Here is a 22,218-nt window from a genome sequence, read left to right as displayed (position 1 = left end):
GGGGCAGGGGCTGTCTGACTCCGCCCCGCGCACCTCCGCGATCTGGGGTTACTTACTCGTTTCGCCTTGCTGGGGGGTCACCTATCGCAGCCAGGGCTTAGGGCACCTTCAGGAACCACTGGTTCCACCCTGAGTTGGTACAGCTCCAGCCAGCCGCAAAGAAACGGGATGTTTCGTTTAGTCCCTGGGGCGCCTGGGGGAGAGATTTTGGAGGCTTCACCTGTAATCCTTCCTCCACTGCTGCATTTGGGATCATGAAATCGCAGACTGGAAACATGGGGCTTTCTGATGTTTTATCCCCGCAAAGTGTTGTTTGCTTTTATTTACCAATGAGGAAATTGGGAGGAGGATGGATATCCTGCTTTGGGTGGATAAGGCCCCAGTCCCCGAGCTAGATCTATCAGCAGTTCAGAAGCAATTGACTCTCTATCTTGAACTTAACTCAGAATTATGAGGCAACGATTCTGAATATCTTCGATTCTTGACCAGAAGTGACAGCACTTTGTTGAAGTAGCTGGACAGCTGACTTTAGGAAAACCCTACTATTGGTCCTTCAGTGGGAGTTTGTACTAAGTATACTGTTTTTCCAGGTTGATTCAAACTACCCCTTTTTGATCCAAAGCAATCCCCAACTGGTGTATATTCCCTTTTTTTTTTTTTTAATTGTGGATATGCAGTTCAGATGTGCCAATACCAAGCTGTAGAGTCTTTTCCTGTGTAATGAGGTAAGTGCCAATCCTGGAGAGCTAAAGCAGTTTCACAATGCCCAGGGTTTTCTCTTCCTGTAGTGGTGTTCAGTATCCTATGCCAACATTCCATTCTTTTTTTTTTTTTTAATTAGTTTTTTCTTCCCCCATCACAGTTGAGCATAGCATGAATGAAAGACCGACCCCCTGTGATTCCTGGCTTGTTTCGGTTGTATCAGGTTAGGAGACCAGTGTTGTCAGTAGTATCAGGACTTCAGTGTTTCCATTTTCCACCAATTTTTATGGAACAAAAAGGACAGGATGCGATACGTTTTTCATGTTCTGACATAAATGCTGCTCTTTGGACATAACTGGGAAAATGGAGTCAGTGCCTGTCCATGTCCCTCAGAATGGTCCTTGTTGACCAGTAGAAAGCTGCCTAAATATAGTATGGAAGGCACTTGAGGAATTCCCAAATGATCCTGGGCATTATGTTTAAAGAATGCTTACTTCTTAGAAAGCGTCTAATGGACAGGAAAAGCAGTCCTTTTGGCCTTGACTCTCAGTGGATGCTACTTTTCAAAAGGAAGCTTTCCCTCATTAGGTGGAGTATATTGAGAGGGAGCATGTGGCCAGATGGGAAGAAGGAAGCCTCTCTGTTTCCAGGTAACTCTTCTCATATGTGGGAGATGCTCAGACTTGATGGCCTCAAGATCTTCCCCGTAACATGCCTTCGTTTCTAGAAGGCTAAGTGCAGTCTGCTCTTTCAGCTCTGTTGAGTGAGAATAATTGTTCTGAGACCCAGTCTATAGAGTCCCAGATTGGAGAGGGGAGAGACGTCTGCTCTCTTGGGCCAGGCCTGAACCTCTGGAGGTCTGGGAAGGGTTCAAGATCAGGAGGCTGACTATTGATAACCAGAAGCTCCTGTGACAGCGTTGGGTGGTGGATGGCCTGCAGGTCTCTTCCCCTTGGAAAACAGGCACCATATTCAGAGAGGTGGGTCGGCTGTAGAAACACACCCATGTCCCCCCATGCCACATCTGTGCAGCAGCTTTGGGAAGGCTTGTGTGATCGCAGCAAGTGTGTATGTCACTCTTCTCTCCCCATCTACAGGCAGCTGTGTTCACCAAGCCAGAGTCGCAGGGCTGAGAGGACCCTAAGAAATCCCTAGGTTCACACCTTCATTTTACATTTGGGGGAGATAGGTCGAGAGAGGGCACAGGCTGGTTCAGGGGAAACCCAGGAAGGCAAGCCCCCGGTTTCTTAAGTTCAGGGGTCTTGGGAAGATGTAGGTGTCCTGGAGCACTATAGGACCTGCAGTAAGTTTATTTATTTGAGAGACAGAGAAAGTGTGAGCAGGGGAGGAACAGAAAGAAAGAGAGAGAGAATCCCAAGCCCGTTGAGGGCTTGAATTCAACAAAGCCCGAGATCATGACCTGAGTCAAAATCAAGAGTCAGACACTTTGGGTTAACAATGAGCCACTCAGGCACCCCTAACCCCAGGCACCCCTGACTCTTCCGTTAGGCTGTTCTGGTTGTCGATCATAAAAATCTTTGATTCGTGAAAAATGAGGAAACACATTTAACACACATTTACCCTACTGTGCTAGGTAGGTAAATGGGGAAAATAATAGAAATGGTCCTTTGTGGGGCAAAGTTCAGGATTGCTGAGCATTTGACAGATGAGTAAGGAGACCCAGAAAAGCAAGGTGATTTCCGGTCACAGTGGAGCCAGCACATGGCACTCAGTCCCCAGCTGTCCCTTGCCATGTGACGCGAGTGGTCTTTTTTGCAATGTCACTGAAATAATCGAGTTTCTTTATATAAAACTTTGAGACAAGATTTCTGTTCATTAAAGAAATCATATTTTGAGTATCTGTTGCGGACAAACCGAAGTTATTGTTTGAGGCAGTAATGATTTATAAAGCAATCTGCTGATTGCCAGTAAGTGTTTTTTAAACTCTTGGAAAATTCCTTTGGTGTTCCTGGTTTGAGTTTGTTACTAAACAAAGCAACAGGGACCACGGGGGAAACTATCCTGCATCTGTCTAAAATTAAAAGACCTTTTTGGTGTTTATTGCATCATAAAAATATCAAAGTCTTGTTCTTAAGATAAAAGAAAGTCAGAGGAGCCTTACATTTCTGGAAAGTGCCCAGGATCCTTAGTCTAAAGTCAGAATCACTTTGAGCGTCTCGGTGAGCTCTGGGGGCCTGCCCCAGAAGCGTCTGGTCAGGCCTTTCAGAACTTAGCCGTGTCGCTGGGATGCAGATGGTATTGCCCCCACCTAGAGGGGCAGATGCGGGCCAGATGTGCACTGGTGTTGAACCCTTGATGTCAGCAGAATGTGTTTTTATGGCTGCAGAAAGCCTGGTGCCTGGAGGCCAGCTTGTGCTCCGTCACTCAGTCGGGCAGAGCCTCTGCACCAGGACCCTCCCTTTCTGCATCGAGATGTGACCCTCATAATGAGCCTTCTTGCTTTGCTCATAGGTGGGAAACTACCTCCGTATGTTCCGAGGTTCTCTGTACAAGAGATACCCCTCGCTCTGGAGGCGACTAGCCACTGTGGAAGAGAGGAAGAAAATAGTTGCATCGTCACATGGTAAAAAAACAAAACCTAACACTAAGGGTGCGTCTTCACGAGGGTTTGTAAACCTGTTTCAAAACCACTCGCTTATGTCATGAAGATAAAACGTTTTCACTCCAGTGTCTTCACTGCAGCCCTGACCTTAGCGTGGCGGGGAGCACGTGAGGGGCAGGGTCGCCGTGGAGCACGCCATGCAGCTCAGGCGACAAAGCAGCTCTGGGTAGCCAGGGGTCCCTCGTCAGGTACCTGCAGCAGGGCCAGCAGGGCAGGGGGGCTGGGGCCGGAAGGGAGCAGGGCCGGGACAGTAGTGGGTGCTGTGAAGACATGTTGGTCTCAAAACGTTTTAGGAATGCTGTGATGCTGTGCCGTGGGCGTGTCGCCATAGTCACCCTCCATGCAGCCCAAGTGGCGGGTGGTGGCCCCAGCTCCCACTCCCCTCTGGGGCTTTCACCGCTTTGCTTCCCGGAGCACCTCCATCCCGTAGCCCTTCGTTCTGGCAGCCAGTGTGCTAGAGCTCCTGTGCATGTCCCCGCGTGGTGTGCCTGAGGTGTGTGCCTGGGGCTTGCCTGCTGAGCCCTGACACTGGAGAGCCGCATGTGCTTTGGCGGTGGCAGCCGTGCGCGGGGCCGGAAGATGTTCTACAGATGCTCCGACGGCCCCATCGGGGGAGTCTCACCGCCCGTTTCGGTTTGGAGGCCTCGCAACATTTGGCAGGTGGCGAAATTGCTTCGACTCGGCTGTGGCCCCTTACAGAGAGCTGCCCTGGCCCTGGGTGAAGACTCTGCCTGAAGCTGTGTGTGTGTGTGTGTGTGCGCGCGCGCGCTTCACAGTCTGTCCTGTTTGGTTGTGTCCATAGGTACTGCTGTGGTGTCGTCCGCTGTCAGCAAAGTAGTGGTTCTTTTAATGCAGGAGCCGGGGCTTCTTTTTTTTTTTTTATCTGCTGCTGTGACATTGCCACTCACTCGCTTGACAAAGTCTCCTTTTTATCCTCCCTCTGCCCCCCAGGGGAGCACCAGTCACTAACGCAGTGAGTTCCTAGCTTTGCTTTCCCCTCCGCAAGCCTCAGGTGAAGTCTCAGTGACTCTTCTCCCTTGTGCTTTGGAGATACCCTTCCCCGTAACCGATTTGTTTCTCCAGGAGAAGCCAGTCTGGACCCGCAGACAGGTGGCAGCTCTTGCCCGAGGTTCCCTAGAAGAGCAGTGGGTCGAGTTGCCTAGAATCTGTCCTGCTTCCCAGACAGCACGTGTTGACTGGCGCGGGGCTGGGAATTCACACTGGGTGTGAGGCAGCGCCTTGTAACTCTCTGGGCTCTTGTTTTAAAAGAAGAGTACTTTTCATCTCTCATTCCATCTCTCCACTTTGCTTCGTGTCGTGGACCGCAGTTGGTGTGTCAGACCTCTTCCCACTGGTGGTATCACTCTGGAGCCCCCCTCCCCCCTTCTCCCCATTGGCCGCTGCGCTGTAGCTGCTGCCGCCCTGTGCCCGGAGCCAGTGCTCCTGGGACAAATTAGTGCAAGTCAGTCCTATGGGAGTGTTTTCTCAGTAGGACCTCTCAAGCACTCGGTCCAGATTGCCCTTTTGGAAGAGGCCAGCGTTCGGCAGTAGTAAGGTTGACACTCGCTTTTCCCTCCTCCCGCATGCGAGGACCTCGATGTGCTGCACTTGCTGGCTGCTGCTTCTTGCCGCCCTGCCAGCAGTGTGACCGCAGCGGCGTCTCTGGTTACAGATCATGGATACACAACACTGGCCACCAGCGTGACGCTGTTAAAAGCTTCAGAGGTGGAAGAGATCCTGGACGGCAATGACGAGAAGTACAAGGCCGTCTCCATCAGCACGGAGCCCCCCACCTACCTCAGGTAATGCACCCCCGGCCAGGGCGTGCTCTCAGAATGCCACCCAACAGATAGTTTTCTCATACCCTAGAACTGGTTGGGGTTAAGTTGAACCGAAATACCTTTAAACACTTCACCCGCTGTGCTTACCAATCGTCTTAGCCAGATTGCCAAGTTTCTTGCGTGTCTGCGGAATTTCTGAGACACGGAAGCCAAGTCTTGGGTTCTGGAAAGTCGCTAGGAATGCTTTGAAAGTGGGGCTGATCTGTCAGAAAAATGAGTGGCCCAGATAACCTCTCAAAAGAAACGAACAATAGATCTTAGTGTTTGAGCTTAGAACCTTTGAAAGAGTATTTACAGTACTAATTGGACAAGTAATTGGGAGGTGAATATGTTACAGAGTCTGTTCATTCAGATTTATTTTTTAATTTAAAACTTTTTTCATTTTTTGAAAGTTTATTTATTCTGAGAGAGTACGTGCACGTATGAGCAGGGGAAGGGCTGAGAGAGGATGAGAGAATCTCAAGCAAGGCGCTGCAGTGTCAGCCCGGAGCCTGGTGTGGGGCTCGAACCCATGAACTGTGAGATCATGACCTGAGCCAAAACCAAGAGTCAGACACTCAACTGAGTCACCCAGGCACCCTGTTTCTTCATTTTCATAGGTAGTTTTCTTTAAAAAAAAAATTTTTTGTTGTTTATTTATTTTGAGAGAAAGGGAGACACAGAATCTGAAGCAGACTACAGGCTCTGAGCTGTCAGCACAGAGCCTGATGTGGGGCTCGAGCCCATGAGTGGTGAGCTGATGACCTGAGTTGAAGTCGGACGCTCACTCGACTGAGCCACTTAGGCGCCCCATGGTTTTTATTCATTCAGATTTATAAGAAAATCCCCAATACCCCAATAGCTAAATAGATAAAGGGCAGGCCACCCTGAAAGCATAAAGAATAAACAAATAAGGAGACGAGGTGTGTCCTCACGTAACATTAAGAATTCAAAGTAAAACAGACAAGCAACTATCGACATAAAGGGTTGGGGAGGGTACGGTAGAGCTGACACACTCAGGCACTCTGCGCGGGCTTTGTACACGAGCATGGCCATGACATCAAACCTGTTTTCATTCTCAGACTCATTAATTTCACCCCTAAGAGTCTGTCCCAGACACATCATTTCAAAGAACAGCACCACCAGTGGAAACCACTATATGCAGAGAGGTGGCATTGTGAGTAATAATGGACAGCATTCAGCCTTAGGGAGAGGCTGACTGAGTGAAGATACAGCCAGCTGAATAGACCAAGGTATTACAGACTAGGATATAGAACAGGATAGACTGGATCTTGGAAGCAGATAGACTGGGATATAGGTAACTGTTGATGCCATCACTAAGTAGACTCTGCGGCAGCCAGAAATGTCGTTCGCGTGAATGACGTGCAGAATGTCTAGAACGCATGCATTTATGTGCACAAAACCCCGGGGGCACTGAGGAGGAGGGTTATTGTTTCGAGTGATGTGGTTATGGAAAAATCATTTCTTTCCAGATTTTCTTTCAACTTCACTATTGGATTGTTTTTATAATCCTCCCCCAACCCCCACGTAAAGGTGGCCCATGTCCAACTTGGCCAGTGTTAGAGATGTGTGCTTTGCAGATTCCTCTTTCCCCGAGGGATGCGGTAAGAACATAAGGATGGCTAGACTTTCCTAGGGAAGTGGCAGAAGGAAATGATATACATATGGCTGGGGCTTTCAAGTCTGCACATGTCAGCCGGGAACCTTTTATGGGGCAGTAAATACTTCTTGATGATCGTGTCATATGAGGAACAGCTGACAGAGGAGAGTACTGTTAGCCCAGAGGTCAAAACTAGAGACGGTTGGGGGGGTTGAGGTTTGCGAGAAGCTGTTTTCATGGGCTCTGTGCTCAGAAGAGCCTTCCCCCTTCCCAGTCAGCCCCACGGGAGGACCAGCACCTCCCCTCCTCATCACTGACAGGCTGGGCAGAGGCTGGATGTCCCCCCCACCCCGCCCACCCCCTTGGGCAGACCTGCTTGTAGAGGAAGAAAGGTCGAATTACGTGACCCAGATTCACCCAGATTCTCAGAGTTGGTGTCTCACTTCCTCACTGTGTCTGTGACAGAACTTGAACTCGAGATAGTTACCTGACAGAGGGCTTGGCAGAGCAGCCCAGGCCTGAAAATGAACGAGATCACTACAGAGGTAGGTCAGGACTGCGGGTGGATTGGGGGGCCTCAGTGCCAGCTCTTAGGAGGCTCAGAAGAGAGGTGGCGGTCTAGACCTGAGGTTCCCAAACACGGGCCCAGGATACCGGTGTCACACATAGAAGTTATAAAGAACCCATATTCCTGGGCCCTCTCCAGAGACGGGAGTCCCTTGGTTCTGGGTGAGGCTCAGAGATTTCCTACTTGAAATTTTGCACTCTGAGGGAGTCTGTGCAGCCAAGGATTCAAAACCACTGGCTCAGTCTTGCTGCACCAGCTCTAAGCCCTGCGCAGATTAGTTCCATGTTCCTCCTTTTCCCAAGCCTCTGGTATTTGGTAAGATCCAAGCAAGATTTGAGTACAGGAGACTCGATCAAGTCCCAACGGAGTCTAGTACTGTAAATCTCTCCCTGCCTCCACCCTCAGTCAAGGGGCACTCTGGGACCACAGCATCTGAGGTGCAAGTGGTCCCAGCTTTAGAAGAGAGAAGAGTCAAAGGGCTTGGGGCCCAGGCAGGTCACAGCCACCGCTTCTGCTCTCCACTGCTCCATGGAAAGAACGGCTGCCAGTCATGTCTCCCCACCCCTCACTTGAAGACACTGAGGGGAGGGAAATCGAGTGGTTGCCATCAAAGTGAATGAAACACAGCCACTTGCCCTCACGTTGCTCAGACTCCTTAGGGAAGGCAACCCCCAAGGATGATAAGGTGATGTAGAGAGCTTAGTGGGAACTCGAGCCCTTGCCTTTCAAAGCCAGCACTGGAGCCTTTTGGGGGGTGCCTGGGTGGCTTGGTTGGGAGAGCATGCGACTCTTGGTCTCGGGCTTGTAAATTGGAGCCCCATGTTGGGTATAGAGATTCCTTAAAAATAGAAACCTTTAAAATAAAATAAAGTAAAGTAAAGTAGCTTTTGGTATTATCCTAGTAGTAAAAGCAACCTGTAAGTTGGCAAGAAGAGTGAACCTTGATGGTGCGTGGGTTATGTAAATTACTTTGAGCCTCAAGTTTCTAGAAAGTTTTTACTAACACAGCTTCTCATACGCCACTAGTCTGGAAACCTGCAAGGCCGAAGCGTTATTGAGGTGTTAAACTCAGGCTGGCCTGTGTATCTAAAAGAACAGTCTGATCTTACCTCACCCTTCTTTAAATTCCTCTTTGGGGACTCCCATTTCTCACGGAGTAGCTGGCCCTTAATCGGGACCCTCTCCACGTCTGTCTCTCCAGCCCTAGCTGAGGCCACAGTCTATCCATGCCTCCTCTCTCCTGCCACCCGTGCACTTGCTGACACGCCCTTCCCATTTCAGTTGTTCCCCTACCCCCATCCCCGGTGAGCCCCAACTCCATGCTTAAGGCTCCGCTCTAGGGTCTGCTCCTCTGGGAGGCCGCCTCCTTGTGCACGTTCCTCGCCAAGGGAAGAGTTCTCTCGTGGAGTCATGCCTGGCACATAGCATGTTACACCGTGACTCGGCTGGGGGCTGCTCTGCTGTGTTGGGGGCCTCTCTCTACCCTTCCCCTAGCCCGGGTGCTTTTGAATGGGTGCCAATGGGTGCTTGAGGAGTAGACCCGTACAGAACCTGGGGTGCGTAGGGTGCGCCACCGGTGAGGGTGCAGTGGGCGTCCATTGACCATGACGTGGAGCCTCATCACCCAGTATTGGGCTCCTGGACTGAGCAGGGGCATTTCTCACATCTCCCCAGGGAACAGAAAGCCAAGAGGAACAGCCAGTGGGTGCCCACCCTGCCCAACAGCTCCCACCATCTGGATGCCGTGCCCTGCTCCACGACCATCAACAGGAACCGCATGGGCCGGGACAAGAAGAGAACCTTCCCTCTGTGGTGAGCACGCCTCACCCTCCACTGATTCCGCCTCAGTCCTCAAACATGTCTTAGCCTCTTCCTCTCCTCTGCCTTGACCTTGTCTGAAACACCACGCTGCCTTGAAACCGTTGCCCCCGGCTTCTAGGACAGCTGGTCTCCAGCTAGCTTCAGCTCCGGGCCCTGCCTGCTTTAGTGTCCCTGCTCTCCTGTTCCCCAGCGTCTCCAGGGTGCTCCTGGACGTGCAGCCCTTGGACCTTATCTTGTGGTTTCAAACGCCATCCCATTGAGACCCCACTGTTAGTTCCCGGTGGCTGCTGGAGCAGATCACCACGAACCGGGGGTCTTAAAACAACACAAATCTATTTCTCACGGTTCTGGGACCAGGAATTTCCGTGCAGCAAAATCCAGGTGTTGGCCGGACCCCACTCCCTCTGGAGGCTCTCGTGGTGGGGGCAGGGGCGACAAGCTGATCCTACCTCTTCAGCTTCTGGTGGCTGCCGGCATTCCGTGGCTTGTGGCTGCATCAGCAGCCTGTGCCTCAGTGGCCACAAGGCAGCCTCCTCTGTGTGTGTGTGTGAAACTGCCCTTCTCAAAAGGACGCTTGTTTTGTGGTTTAGAGCCACTTGCATAATCCCCTCTTAAGATCCCTGATTATAATCTGCAGAGCCCCCTCCCTCCCTTTTGCCATATAACGGTCACAGGCTCTAGGGATTAGGACTAGATATCTTTTGGGGGGCATTTTTCAAGTTCCTACCCCACTTTCATCTCTGCAGCCTGGCCTCACCCCTACACGCTTTCCTCCGGTATCACACACTGCTTGCAGACTCCTCAACCCCGGGACATGGTAATCCCATCCCTCCTGTGCTCGGGCCAAAACCCTGGGACTCTTCCTCAAGCCACAGAGCTGGTTTCAGCAAACTCCTGCCTTCTCTGCCTTCCAAGTGTCCAGAGTCGGACCACCCTTGGCCGAGTCCCCCACAGGGGTGGGCCCCTCATCCAGGACAGACGGCACCTCTCCTGGACGCACGTCTTCTAGATCCCCCGTCACATGCCCACCAGGCCTGGAGTCCTCGTAGTGGCCACTCCTCTCTGGCCTCTTCCCCACCACTGTCATTCTGCATCAGTCATATGAACCTCCTCACTGCTTTCAGAGCCACCCAGAAGCTTCTGCCCTTAGAGTTCCCTCTGCCGAGAGCTTACTCCATCCCAATATCTGCGTGGCTGACTCCTTTCCACTCTTCCTCCTTTTTTCCCCTTCTTTCCCATCACTGGCTGAACGTCCCTTCTCAGGGCTGCCTCCCCTTCTGTAGAATGGCCGCTCCTGTCTCTGACACTCCTGTCCCTTTCCCTGTCCACGTTTCCCAGAGCATTGGTGTCCCGCATGCAGTTGGCTCTCCTTGTTTGTCATCTGTGCCCCGCCGGAGAGTAGTTCTCAGCCCACTCTATTCCACAGACACCCTTAGGGTCCCCTTGCCCTCCAGCGTTCCCGCCATCTCCGCCCCAGCCTCTTCCCTCTGTGTCTTCCTAAAATACAGATAGGACCACAGGACTGCCTTGCTCTGGGCTCTCCTGGGGCTCCCTCATGGGAGAGGCTGGACCCCGTAGCCTGAGGTGGAGAAGCGTGGGCGCTGGGACACCCGTCTTCTGTGCTCTGGCCCTTGCTTCCTCAACAGTTCCTCACCTCGCCCGCCCCTTGGCTTTGGCTCAACTATTTCCTCTTCTGGAGATACCCTTCCTTTCCCAGTTACCAGTGAAAGTTCTGCCTGCTTTGGGGCTGGAATCTCCCTCTCGGATATGTCTAGGTCATATCCCACCGCCCAAGGCTAAAACTCCCTCTCCCTTCCCTGTGTGTCCATGAAGTGTGGGGCGCTCTTCCTGTGGCCCCAGGACCCCTGCTTGCCTGGTCTCTGCTGGCTCAGCCCTTAGTTGACAAGTCCCCATAACAAGTGGGCTTTTCCCTTCCAGCCAGGTTCGCGGTGACAGGCGGTGCAGGGAGGGAGGTCCTGTGCGTGGAGACCCACGGCACTCTTTGCTGACTGTGCTGCCTCTTCACTCCCAGCTTCGATGACCATGACCCAGCTGTGATCCATGAGAATGCATCCCAGCCTGAGGTGCTGGTCCCCATCCGGCTGGACATGGAGATCGACGGGCAGAAGTTGCGAGATGCCTTCACTTGGAACATGAATGGTATGTGGGCGGCTGGGCTCTGCACGGCCCAGTCGTGGCTGCTGTGTGAACAGACCTTTTTCTTGCCTGCTGCCTGCTGGGTCCTGGACTCTGAACCCGACAGTCAGAGCTCCATGGAATAGATTGGGAGGGTGTGGACTCTGGGTTCACATCCTGCTTCTGCCACCGTTTTCCGTGGGCCGGGCACATGGGCCTCAGCTTCCTCCCTCCCCCAGTGGAGGACTGTATGTGTGTTTATTGTTTCCCTGAATCCTTCAGGCTTTTTCCTTTTTTTTTTTTTTTTTTAAATGATTTATTTCTAGGAGAGAGAGAGACAGTGTGAGCAGGGGAGGGTCAGAGAGAGAGGGAGTCACAGACTCTGAAACAGGCTCCAGGCTCTGAGCTGGCAGTCAGCACAGAGCCCGACGTGGGGCTCGAACCCACGAACCGCAAGGTCATGACCTAAGCGAAAGTCGGACGCTTAACCGACTAGGCCACCCAGGCGCCCCCTTCAGGCTTTTTCCAACAGACACATTATTTATACTCAGACCAAAACCAAACAACAACACCCCAAAGAGTATCATTTTTAAATGAAGTGAAGTTTAGAATTCCCAGAACCTCACTGCTCCTAACAGTAGTTTCTTTGCCAGTCACTTCCACACACAGACCTATTTAACAGAGTTGTAATCATAGTGCAGGTATAATCTTTCTTCACTTATGAGTGTCTTCCTGATTTCCTTGGTCTTCATAATCGGTGTCCGGTTTTCTGTTGAGTTGTAGTGCCTTGGTTTACTAGAACTCCTTCTGCTATTAGACGTTTCCATGGCAGAAAACATAACTGCTTACGTCTGGTTTCTCCCACCGGGGATTTCCTCAGGGAGGAACGTGTGTGGTTGTTGATATGTGGTTGCCTTGAGCTGTCTGGGGGGATTAGACTACTTCCTTTGGTCATCTCCTGGCATTTGGTTGTGCCAGGCCTGAGTCCAAGGGCCTCTGCCGAGCCTTGGGAACAAGGCCTGAGAGCCGAGTGCCTGTCCTCCAGGGCTCACAGGTTAGCTGGCGAGAGGATGTGGCCAAAGGGCGATGTGAGGGGTTCCAGATAGGGCAGGTGTGGTGGTGACAACTTGGGCACGGGTCATGAGTGCCAGGCTGTAGCCAGTGCGGCACATCCCCTGTGAAACCATTCCGTGCTTAGTCTCAGTGGGCCTTGGCTGTACTTAAATCATCTCTCTCTCCCCGCAGGTCAGGGATCTTGTTTTTATTGCTACTTTTCTTACGACTTTTGGCACAGATCCTGGCCATAGACCATAGCATAGGAATTTAGTCGTTCATCTAGATCAACTCGGTACATGTATTACCTTGTTACTTTTCCTTTAAGAACACATATAAAGCCCCAGCTATTTATTTATACTTCCACCATCTTCCAGAAGGGATAAAACATCTTACATGGGAACTTTTTGATACAAAGGAATAAAGCACATAAAAAAGGCATGGTTAGGAAGAATTGGGTGAAGGGGAAAATGGAACAAGAAGACACCCAATGAAGCCAGTGCTCTCATTCATACTCATAGTTCGGTAGGCGCACGTTGCTAAGAGAGGGCATGATGCTCGGCTCTTTAGAACCAGGCAGAGATGAGATGATCAGCTCTGCAGTTCTCAGTGTGGTCAAGATGAGCAGCCGCTGGTGGCTCAGAAGCAGCAGAATCACACATAGCACTTGAAACAGAGAGAACCTTTCCCCCTGGCCCTCGGGAAGTGGACACAGTATTATGTAATGAAGACCTGCATCTGTCCAGGAACTCTGCCATGAGTTTCTCCAAGTTGTTCCTCAAAGGAGTCTTCACATAATATACCACATCCCAGTAAGTGTAATTTGGTAAACACTTGGAGAACCAAAATAGTTTTTTTTTTTAAATTTTTGAAATTTATTATTATTTATTTCTTTATTTTTGAGACAGAGAGAGACAGAGTATGAGTAGGGGAGGGGCAGAGAGAGATGGAGACACAGACTCTGAAGCAGGATCCAGACTTTGAGCTGTCAGCACAGAGCCTGACGCAGGGCTCAAACCCACAAACTGTGAGATCATGACCTGAGCAGAAGTCGAGTGCATAACCAACTGAGCCGCCCAGGCGCCCCAAACCAAAATAGTTTTGTTCTGCGAACTCTTCCTCAGCCCACAGTGGTATTTGGCATGTCTAAGAGCTGTGATTCTTGGGGTGCCTGGGTGGCTCAGTCTGTTAAGCATCCAGCTCTTGATTTCGGCTCAGGTCATGATCTCACAGGTTCATGTGTTGAAGCCCTACATCTGTCATGAGTGCCAAATGACAGATTCAGGAAGCTGAGTGGATAGCAGTATAAACTCAAAGAAATCCATGCCAAGATGCACCCTACCTAAACTTCTGAAAACTGAACACAAAGAAAAGATGTTGAGAGCTGAGAAAAATAACACCTGACTTACAGAGAACGACCTGGAATGACAGCTGATTTCTCACCCAAAACCATGGAGGCTGGAGGAAATGGCCCAGTTTTGCAAGCACTGCAAAAAAAGGACTCCCGATCTTGAATCTTACACCCACTAAAAATATCCTTCAGGAATGAAGGGGAAATCCTCAGGTGACGGAATACTATAACCCATAGACATAAAAGAAGGGGGATGATAAAAGAAGAAACTTTGGAATATCAGCAAAGAAGAATATGACAAAACTATGGGTAAATACTATGGGTAAATAGCTTTCTTAAGTTTTCTAAATTATGTTCAGCAGTGCAGCAAACATGATAATGCTGTCTGATGTGGTTTTAAATGTATGTAGAGGGGGGCGCCTGGGTGGCTTAGTCGGTTAAGCGTCCGACTTTCGCTTAGGTCATGATCTCGCGGTTCGTGGGTTCGAGCCCTGCGTCGGGCTCTGTGCTGACTGCCAGCTCAGAGCCTGGAGCCTGTTTCAGAGTCTGTGACTCCCTCTCTCTCTGACCCTCCCCTGCTCACACTGTCTCTCTCTCTCTCCTAGAAATAAATAAAACATTAAAAATATTTAAAAAAAATAAACAAATGTATGTAGAGGGAATATTGTAAGATGTTTGTATTACAAATGAGGCAGTGTAAAGGGACATGATGAGAAGTAAGGTTTCTATACTTCATTTGAATTGGTGAAAATATATACATGGACCTAAATGAAAATGTCCCATATCTAAGTTTTTAATATAGTTAAAGTAGTGCAGTTAGCAGCATCAATTTGTAAAGCAGGGTTATTTGGTAGCATCAGTGTTTACATTAAAAAAGTAGAAAAGTCTCAAGTCCATAATATAAGCTCCTACCTCAAGAATTGAGAAAAAAAAGCAAAATGAAATCAAGCAGAAGGCAGGACATAATAGTGCAAAAATCAGTGACATTGAAAATAGAAAACGAGGGGCGCCTGGGTGGCTCAGTCAGTTAAGCATCCAACTTCGGCTCAGGTCATGATCTCACAGTTCATGGGTTTGAGCCCGCGGCGGGCTCTGTGCTGACAGCTCAGTTCAGAGTCTGGAGCCTGTTTCAGATTCTGTATCTCCCTCTCTCTCTGACCCTCCCCTGCTCATGCTCTCTCTCTCTCAGAAATAAACAAAACATTTAAAAAAAATAGAAAATGTTGGGAAAAATGAATGAAAACACAGCTGATACTTTGAAAAGATCAGTAAGGGAGTGCCTGGCTGGCTCAGTTGGTGGAACATGTGACTCTTGATCTCAAGGTTGTGGTTATGAGCTCCACATTGGGTGTAGAGATTACTTAAAAGTAAAAAAGAGGGGCGCCTGGGTGGCTCATCAGTAAGGTGTCCAACTTTGGTTCAGGTCAAGGTCTCGCAGTTCGTGGGTTCGAGCCCTCTGTCATGCCCTTTGATGTTAGCTCAGAGCCAGGAGCCTGCTTCTAGTTCTGTGTCTGTCTCTCTGCCCCTCCCCCACTCATTCTCTCTCCCTCTCTCTCTCTCTCTCTCTGAATAATAAATAAAACATTAAAAAGAAATTTTTAAAAAAGTAAATAAGTAAAGTTGATAAACCTAGCAAAAGAATGACGACAAAAGGCAGAAACAAAAATTATCAAATTGAGTAGTGGAATGGGCTCTCACTTCAGACCCTGCAGATATCAAAAGAGAGTACTACAAAAGCTCTACACACATACATTTGAGAATTTAGACAAAATGGACCAATTCCCTGTAAAGCACAAGCTACCACAATTCACTCAATATCAAATAGATAATTTGAGTTGCCCTTTCACAATTAAGAAATACGATTCATAGTTTAAAACCTCCCCAAAAGGAAGTCCCCAGGCACAGATGGTGTCTCTGGAGAATTTTACCAAACATTTAAAGAAGAATTAATATAAATTCTTTTGCAGTCTTCTCCAGAAAATAAAAAAGGTAACCCTTCCCAATAACATTTTACAAAGCTAGTATTACCTTGATATCAAAACTAAAGACAGTACAGAAAAAGTAAACTATAGACCAATATTCCTAATGATTATAGATATACAAGTCCTTACCCAAGCATTAGCAAACAGAATTAGATATTAAAAGAATGATACACCACAACTCAAGTGGGGCTTGTTATTCCAGGGATGGATATCTTGTTCAATATTTGAAGATTGATCAATGTAATCCACTATAATAGCAGACTATAGAAGAAAAATCAGATGATATCAGTTGATTCAGGAAAATCCTTTAACGGGCATCTGGCTGGCTTAGTCATTAGGGCATACAGGTCAATGTCAAGGCTGTGAGTTCAAGTGCCATATTGGATGTGGAGTTTGCTTAATTAAAAAAAAAAGCACTTAACAAAACATTCATTCTTGATTAAAAACTCTTAAGAAAAATGGGAATAGAGGGAAACTACTTCAACTTAATAAAGAATATTTGCAAAATATTCTATGTCTAACATTTTTAATGGTGAGAGACTGGAATGTTTCTTGCCTATAATCAGGGATAAGGCAAAGATATCTGCTCTTATCACCCTTGTTCAGCATAGTGTTGAAAACCAGAGCAGTAGGGAAAGAAAATTAAATAAAAAACATACAGGTCAGAAAGAAATTAAACTGTTGCTATTTGTAGATGACATGACTGTCTACAATAGAAAATCTAGGGGCACCTGGGTGGCTCAGTCGGTTAAGCCTCTGACTTCGGCTCAGGTCATGATCTCACGTTTGTGGGTTTGAGCCCCACATCGGGCTCTGTGCTGACAGCTCAGAGCCTGGAGCCTGCTTCAGATTCTGTGTCTCCCTCTTTCTTTGCCTCTCCCCGTCTCATGCTCTGTCTCAAAAATAAAAACATCAAAAAAAAAAAAAGGAAATCTCAAGAAATCTACAAAAACCCTGCTAGCACTAATGATGGAGTTCAGCAGAGTTACTGGATACAAGATAAACATGCAAAAATCAATTGTATTTCTGTGTACTGTTGGCGAATACATGGACATTCAAAAATACATTACCATTTACAGTCACTCAGTAAGAAAAGGAATACTTTGGTGTAAATCTGACAAACATGTTCTGGACTTACATGTCCAAAACTACAAAACACCAGCAAAAGAAATTTATCTAATTTCTTTTTTTTTTTCTTTTTTTTTTTTTAATGTTTTCCTTATTTCTAGGAGAGAGAGAGAGACAGTGTGAGCAGGGGAGGGTCAGAGACAGAGGGAGTCACAGACTGAAACAGGCTCCAGGCTCTGAGCTGCTAGCACAGAACCTGATGCAGAGCTTGAACCCATGAACTGCAAGATCATGACCTGAGCCGAAGTCGGAGGCTTAACTGACTGAGCCACCCATGCACCCTCAGTAAAAGAAATTTAAAAAGATCTCAATACCATGTTCATGGATTAGAATACTCAAGATGTCAGTGATATTCAAGTTTAATGCAATTCCTGTGAGAATTTCAGCAAGGCTTTTCGTACATATAGACAAAATTAACTAAAATTTATATGGAGGGGCACNCTTAACCGACTGAGCCACCCAGGCACCCCAAGCCTCAGACTCTTGATTTTGGCTCAGGTCATAGTCTTACGGTTGGTGAGTTCGAGCCCCTCATCAAGCTCTGCACTGACAGTGGNAGCGAAAGTCGGACGCTTAACCGACTAAGCCACCCAGGCGCCCCTAAAAAATATTTTTAAAAATAACATTTATATGGAAAGGCAGGGGAGCTAGAATAACTAGAGTAATTTTGAAAAAGAAGAACCAAGGAGTAATCACTCATCCCAAGTCTTAATATCAAGACTGCATATTAACCTACAGTTCTCTCAAAAAATTTAATAAGAGAAAATGCTTTGTACAGTGTACTCACAAGGTGCTTCATAGGACACTTCAGTTTCATGCTGCATTCTCCAAAATTATACTTGGCTTGCTGTAGGAGTTCTTGATCACAGGCTGGCTGAGCATTTGATGGTACTGTTAGGATGTCTCTTAGCCCTTCTGTGCCAGTGAGGAAATAGTGGGGTCTGTTGTTGCATCGCCCTGGTTCTTGATGAGAAAATCATGCTATGTGCTAATGAGGGGATTCCTCCTTGGCCACCGCTTTGTCTGGCTTATCCCAGAAGCAGCACGTGGTCATCAGAGGTTGGGTTGCAAGAACAGGCAGAACAGAGAGAAAACATTCGACCACGTGGGACCTTGCTGTGATCTGGCCAGTTGCAGATGGTCCCTGCAAGTTCACACATACTCTGGCTACATTTCCAAGAGCCAGGGTCCATACCCACCTGCGTGTCTGTTACCTTGTTATGTGAGTGTGCCTCCCAGAGACTCAGAAACTAAGGAAGGGTCTGTAAAAAGCCACAAAGCAGCCTAGTATCTCTGAGGGATTTCTTTATTGGCGAGGAAGTGCCAGATGGTTGTGTGCCAGTGGGACACTGACCTTAAAGTGATTTATCTGGAAGGAAACTGTCATCTTGCTCGGGCTTCCATAACAAAGTACCAGACTGGGTGGCTGAAACAACAGAAATTCATTTCCTCTCAGCTCTGGAGTCTAGAAGTCCCAGATCAAGGTGTCAGAGGATGTGTGTGTGGAATGAGGGCCGGGAGGGGGTCGTGCTTATCCTCTGCTCCTCCCCCATCTCTGGGAGGGCTCCCTCAGTTGTCATTCTCCTCATCCTCAGCTTTGTCAGGGAGGCCTAGCAGAGGAGGAAGGGGATGGGGAGTTTGGGGCCAAACACGGGGAGATAAGGGCCTGCAATCAGTTAGCAATTCCTGTCCTTTCTCCTGATTTCAGAGAAGCTGATGACTCCTGAGATGTTTTCAGAAATCCTCTGTGACGACCTGGATTTGAACCCTCTGACGTTTGTGCCAGCCATCGCCTCCGCCATCAGACAGCAGATAGAGTCCTACCCCACAGACAGCATCTTGGAGGACCAATCAGACCAGCGTGTCATCATCAAGGTGGGCAGCTCCTGGGTTGGCCAGAGGGTGCTGAGGGTACACTGAGGCCTTAGTCAGAGCCTGTTTTTGGGGTCCATGCTGTGGAATTGGACTTCTGGAAAACCGCCTTTCGGGTAGCTCGTGGCTGTTTACCCCAGGAACGTTATGGGCCTTTTTCTCTGAGTAAGGTCTCGCCTTCTCGATGTATTCAGGGCACCACCAGGCATTGAGCAGAGCCCAGGTGGTACAGGGGAGATGAAGCCAGCTGCCAGGCGGAGCAGGGACCCACAGTGAGATGAACAGTGGTGCCACACTCTTCCTGTGGACCTGCTGGGCTAAGCACACCTCACGCCATCTAGTAACCTGCCTCAGGTCTGGGGGGAGATGCTCCCTTACCTGTTGTGTTACAGGTGAGGAGGTTGCCACATGGAGAAGTGAGGTCACCTGCCCCAGACTGTCCAGCTGAGAAGTGATAGTGCTGAGATTTGTGCCCAGGCCTGCCTGCTTCAGAGCCTGCTTGGTGTGAAGTGGTAGCTCATTGTGGGTTTGGTTTTCAAGTGGTAGCTCATTGTGGGTTTGGTTTGCATTTCTCTGTCGATCAGTGATGTTGAGTCAGGTGCCTGTTGGAGAAATGTGTGTTTAAGTTCTTTGCCTTTTTTCAATCAGATTTTTTGTTCTTTTGTTGTTGAGTGAGTTCTTTATATTTTCTAGTTATCAGTCCCTTATCAGATAGGTGATTTGCAAATACTTTCCCCTGTTCTTCAGGTTGCCTTTTTATTCTTTTGATAGTGTTCTTTGCTGCCTAAAAGTCTTCATTTTCATTTCATGAAGTCCACTTTGTCTTTTCATTTGTGCCTTTCGTCTTATATTAAGAAATCATTGCCAAATCCAATGGCATGAAGCTTTTTTCCTGTTTTAATAGTTTTATAGTTTTAGCTCTTATATTTGGGTCTTTCATCCCTTTTGAGTCACTTTTTGTGTATGGTATCAGGTAAGGGTCCAACTTCATTCTGTTTTTTTGTTTTTTTGTTTTTTTTTATGTGGATAGCCTGTTTTCCCAGCACCATCTGTGGAAATGACTATCCTTTCCACATTGAATGGTCTTAGCACCCTTGTTGAAAATTATTTGCCTGTATTTTTGAGAGTTTATTTCTGGGCTTTCTGTTCTATTAGTGTATGTCTTTTTATGTCAGTACCACACTGTTGATTACTGTAGCTTTGCAAAAAGTTCTGAAATGAGGTTGTGTGAGTCTTCTAACTTTGGTCTTCTTTTTCAAGACTTTTTTTTGGAGGAAGTATTTTTATTTATTTTTTAATGAATATTAATTTATTGTCAAATTGGCTTACATATAACACCCAGTGCTCATCCCGACAAGTTTCCCCTGCAATGCCCATCACCCATTTTCCCTCTCCCCCACCCCCCTATCCACCCTTAGTTTGTTTTCTGTATTTAAGAGATTTCAAGATTTTTTTTTAATGTTTTTATTTATTTTTGAGACGGAGAGAGACAGCATGAGAGGGGCAGGGGCAGAGAGACAGGGAGACACAGAATCCAAAGCAGGCTCCAGGCTCTGAGCTGTCAGCACAGAGCCCGATGTGGGGCTCGAGCCCACGAACATGAGATGACCTGAGTCAAAGTTGGAGGCTTCACTGACTGAGTCCCCCAGGTGCCCCTTCAAGATTTTTTTTAATGTTTATTTTTGAGAGAGAGAGAGCACGCAACTGAGTGGGGGAGAGTCAGAGAGAGGGACACAGAGGATCTGAAGCGGGCTCCGTGCTGACAGCAGAGAGCCCAATGTGGGACCCCCAACCCGCAAACCATGAGATCATGACCTGAGTCAAAGTTAGACACTTAACTGACTGAGCCACCCAGGCACCCCTTTCAAGATTGTTTTGACTATTTAGATTCTATTTAAGTTTAGGATATATTTTTATTCTATTTCTGCAAGAAGCATTGTTGAGATTTTGAGAAAGATTACAATGAATTTGTAAGTTGCTTTGGAGAGTCTTTTTTTTTTTTTTTAAATGTTTTATTTATTTCTAAGAGAGAGAGAAAGACCACGTGAGCAGGGGAAGGTCAGAGAGAGAGGGAGACAAAGAATCTGAAGCAGCCTCCGGGCTCTGAGCTAGCCGTCAGCACAGAGCCCCATCTGGGGCTCTAACCCACGGACCGTGAGACCATGACCTGAGCCAAAGTCAGATGCTTAACTGACTGAGCCACCCAGGCGCTCCATAGTCTTAACATCTAAATAATACTCCGTCTTCTCTCTCTCTCTGCGCCTCCCCCACTCACATTCTCTCTCTCTCTCTCAAAAATGAATAAATGTTAAAAAAAAAAAAGGGAGGGGCTCAGTCAGTTAAGTGTCCGATTTCAGCTCAGGTCATGATCTCACTGCCTGTCTTTGGAAAATATGTCTCCCTCTCTCTCTGGCCCTCCTCCATTCACTCTCTCTCTCTCTTTCTCTCTCAAAAATGAATAAATGTTAAAGAAAAATGAAATGATATTCAGTCTTAGGGTACCTGGGTAGCTCAGTCAGTTAAGTGTCTGACGCTTGATTTTGGCTCAGTCATGATCTCACAGTTGGTGAGTTTGAGCCCCATATTGGACTCCATGCTAACAGTACAGAGCTTGCTTGGGATTCTCTTTCTCTCTCCCTGTCTCTCTGCCCTTCCCCCATGTTTTCTTTCATTTGCTCTCTTCTCAAAATAAATACACTTAAAAAAATAATAATACATAATAATAATATAATAATAATACATTCAATCCATGAACGTGGGATGTGTTTCTATTTATTTATCCTTTCTTTAATTTCTTTGAGCAGTGTTTCATAGTTTTCATTGTACAAGTTTCTCACCTCTTTGGTAAGTTAATTTAAAAGTATTTTGTTCTTTTTATGCTATTATAAATTAAATTAAAAAATTTTTTTAATGTTTGTTTATTTTGAGAGAGAGAGAGAGAGAGAGAGCGTGTGTGCACACATGCACAAGCGGGGAGAGACAGAATCCCAAGCAGGCTCCACACTGTCAGTGCAGAGCCCAATTCAGGGCTTAAACTCAGGAACCTGATCATGATCTGAGCCAAGATCAAGAGTCGGACGCTTAACCGACTGCACTGCCCAGGCTCCCCAAATGAAATTGTTTTCTTAATTTTTTTCACATGTTTTATTGTTAGTGTATAGAAATGCAGCTGATTCTTGTGTGTCGACTTCTATCTTGCTGCTTTGCTGAATTTATTCATTCTAACAGTTTTTTTGTGTAATCTTCAGGGTTTTCTATGTATTAGACTATATCATCTGTGAGTAGAGGTAACTTTACTTCTTCCTTTCCAATTTGGATACCTTTTATTTCTTTTTCTTACCTAATTTCTCTAGCTAGAAATTCGAATGCTGTGTTGAATAGAAGTGGCAAGTGCAGGCATCCTTGGCTAATTCCTGATTTTAGAGGAAAAGGTTTCAGCTCTCATCATTGAGTATAATGTTCACTGTAGGTTTTTTTATATATATTTATTAGGTTGAAGTAGTTTTTTTTTTTTTTTTTTTTCATTTGCTGAGTGCTTTTA

General features: G+C 47.5%; 1 protein-coding gene across 2 annotated transcripts in view; it reads left to right on the top strand.

Moving 5' to 3' along the window:
* Window positions 1-22,218, top strand: part of SMARCB1 (SWI/SNF related BAF chromatin remodeling complex subunit B1) — a 35,049-nt gene that overhangs the window by 425 nt on the left and 12,406 nt on the right. Inside the window, exons 2-6 of one of the 2 annotated variants that reach the window (XM_077745931.1) lie at window positions 3,175-3,286; window positions 4,998-5,127; window positions 9,009-9,146; window positions 11,188-11,315; window positions 18,514-18,680. In XM_077745931.1, coding sequence (XP_077602057.1) covers window positions 3,175-3,286; window positions 4,998-5,127; window positions 9,009-9,146; window positions 11,188-11,315; window positions 18,514-18,680 — 675 coding nt within the window. Of the gene's footprint in view, window positions 1-3,174; window positions 3,314-4,997; window positions 5,128-9,008; window positions 9,147-11,187; window positions 11,316-18,513; window positions 18,681-22,218 lie in introns of both variants that reach the window. The other variant, XM_077745930.1, reaches the window with a different exon arrangement.

The sequence above is a fragment of the Crocuta crocuta genome, unplaced genomic scaffold (assembly GCF_008692635.1).
Source record: "Crocuta crocuta isolate KB4526 unplaced genomic scaffold, BGI_CrCroc_1.0 scaffold344, whole genome shotgun sequence".
Lineage (NCBI taxonomy): Eukaryota > Metazoa > Chordata > Mammalia > Carnivora > Hyaenidae > Crocuta > Crocuta crocuta.
Note: the sequence above shows the minus strand (reverse complement) of the source record. Positions and strands in the feature narration are given on the sequence as shown.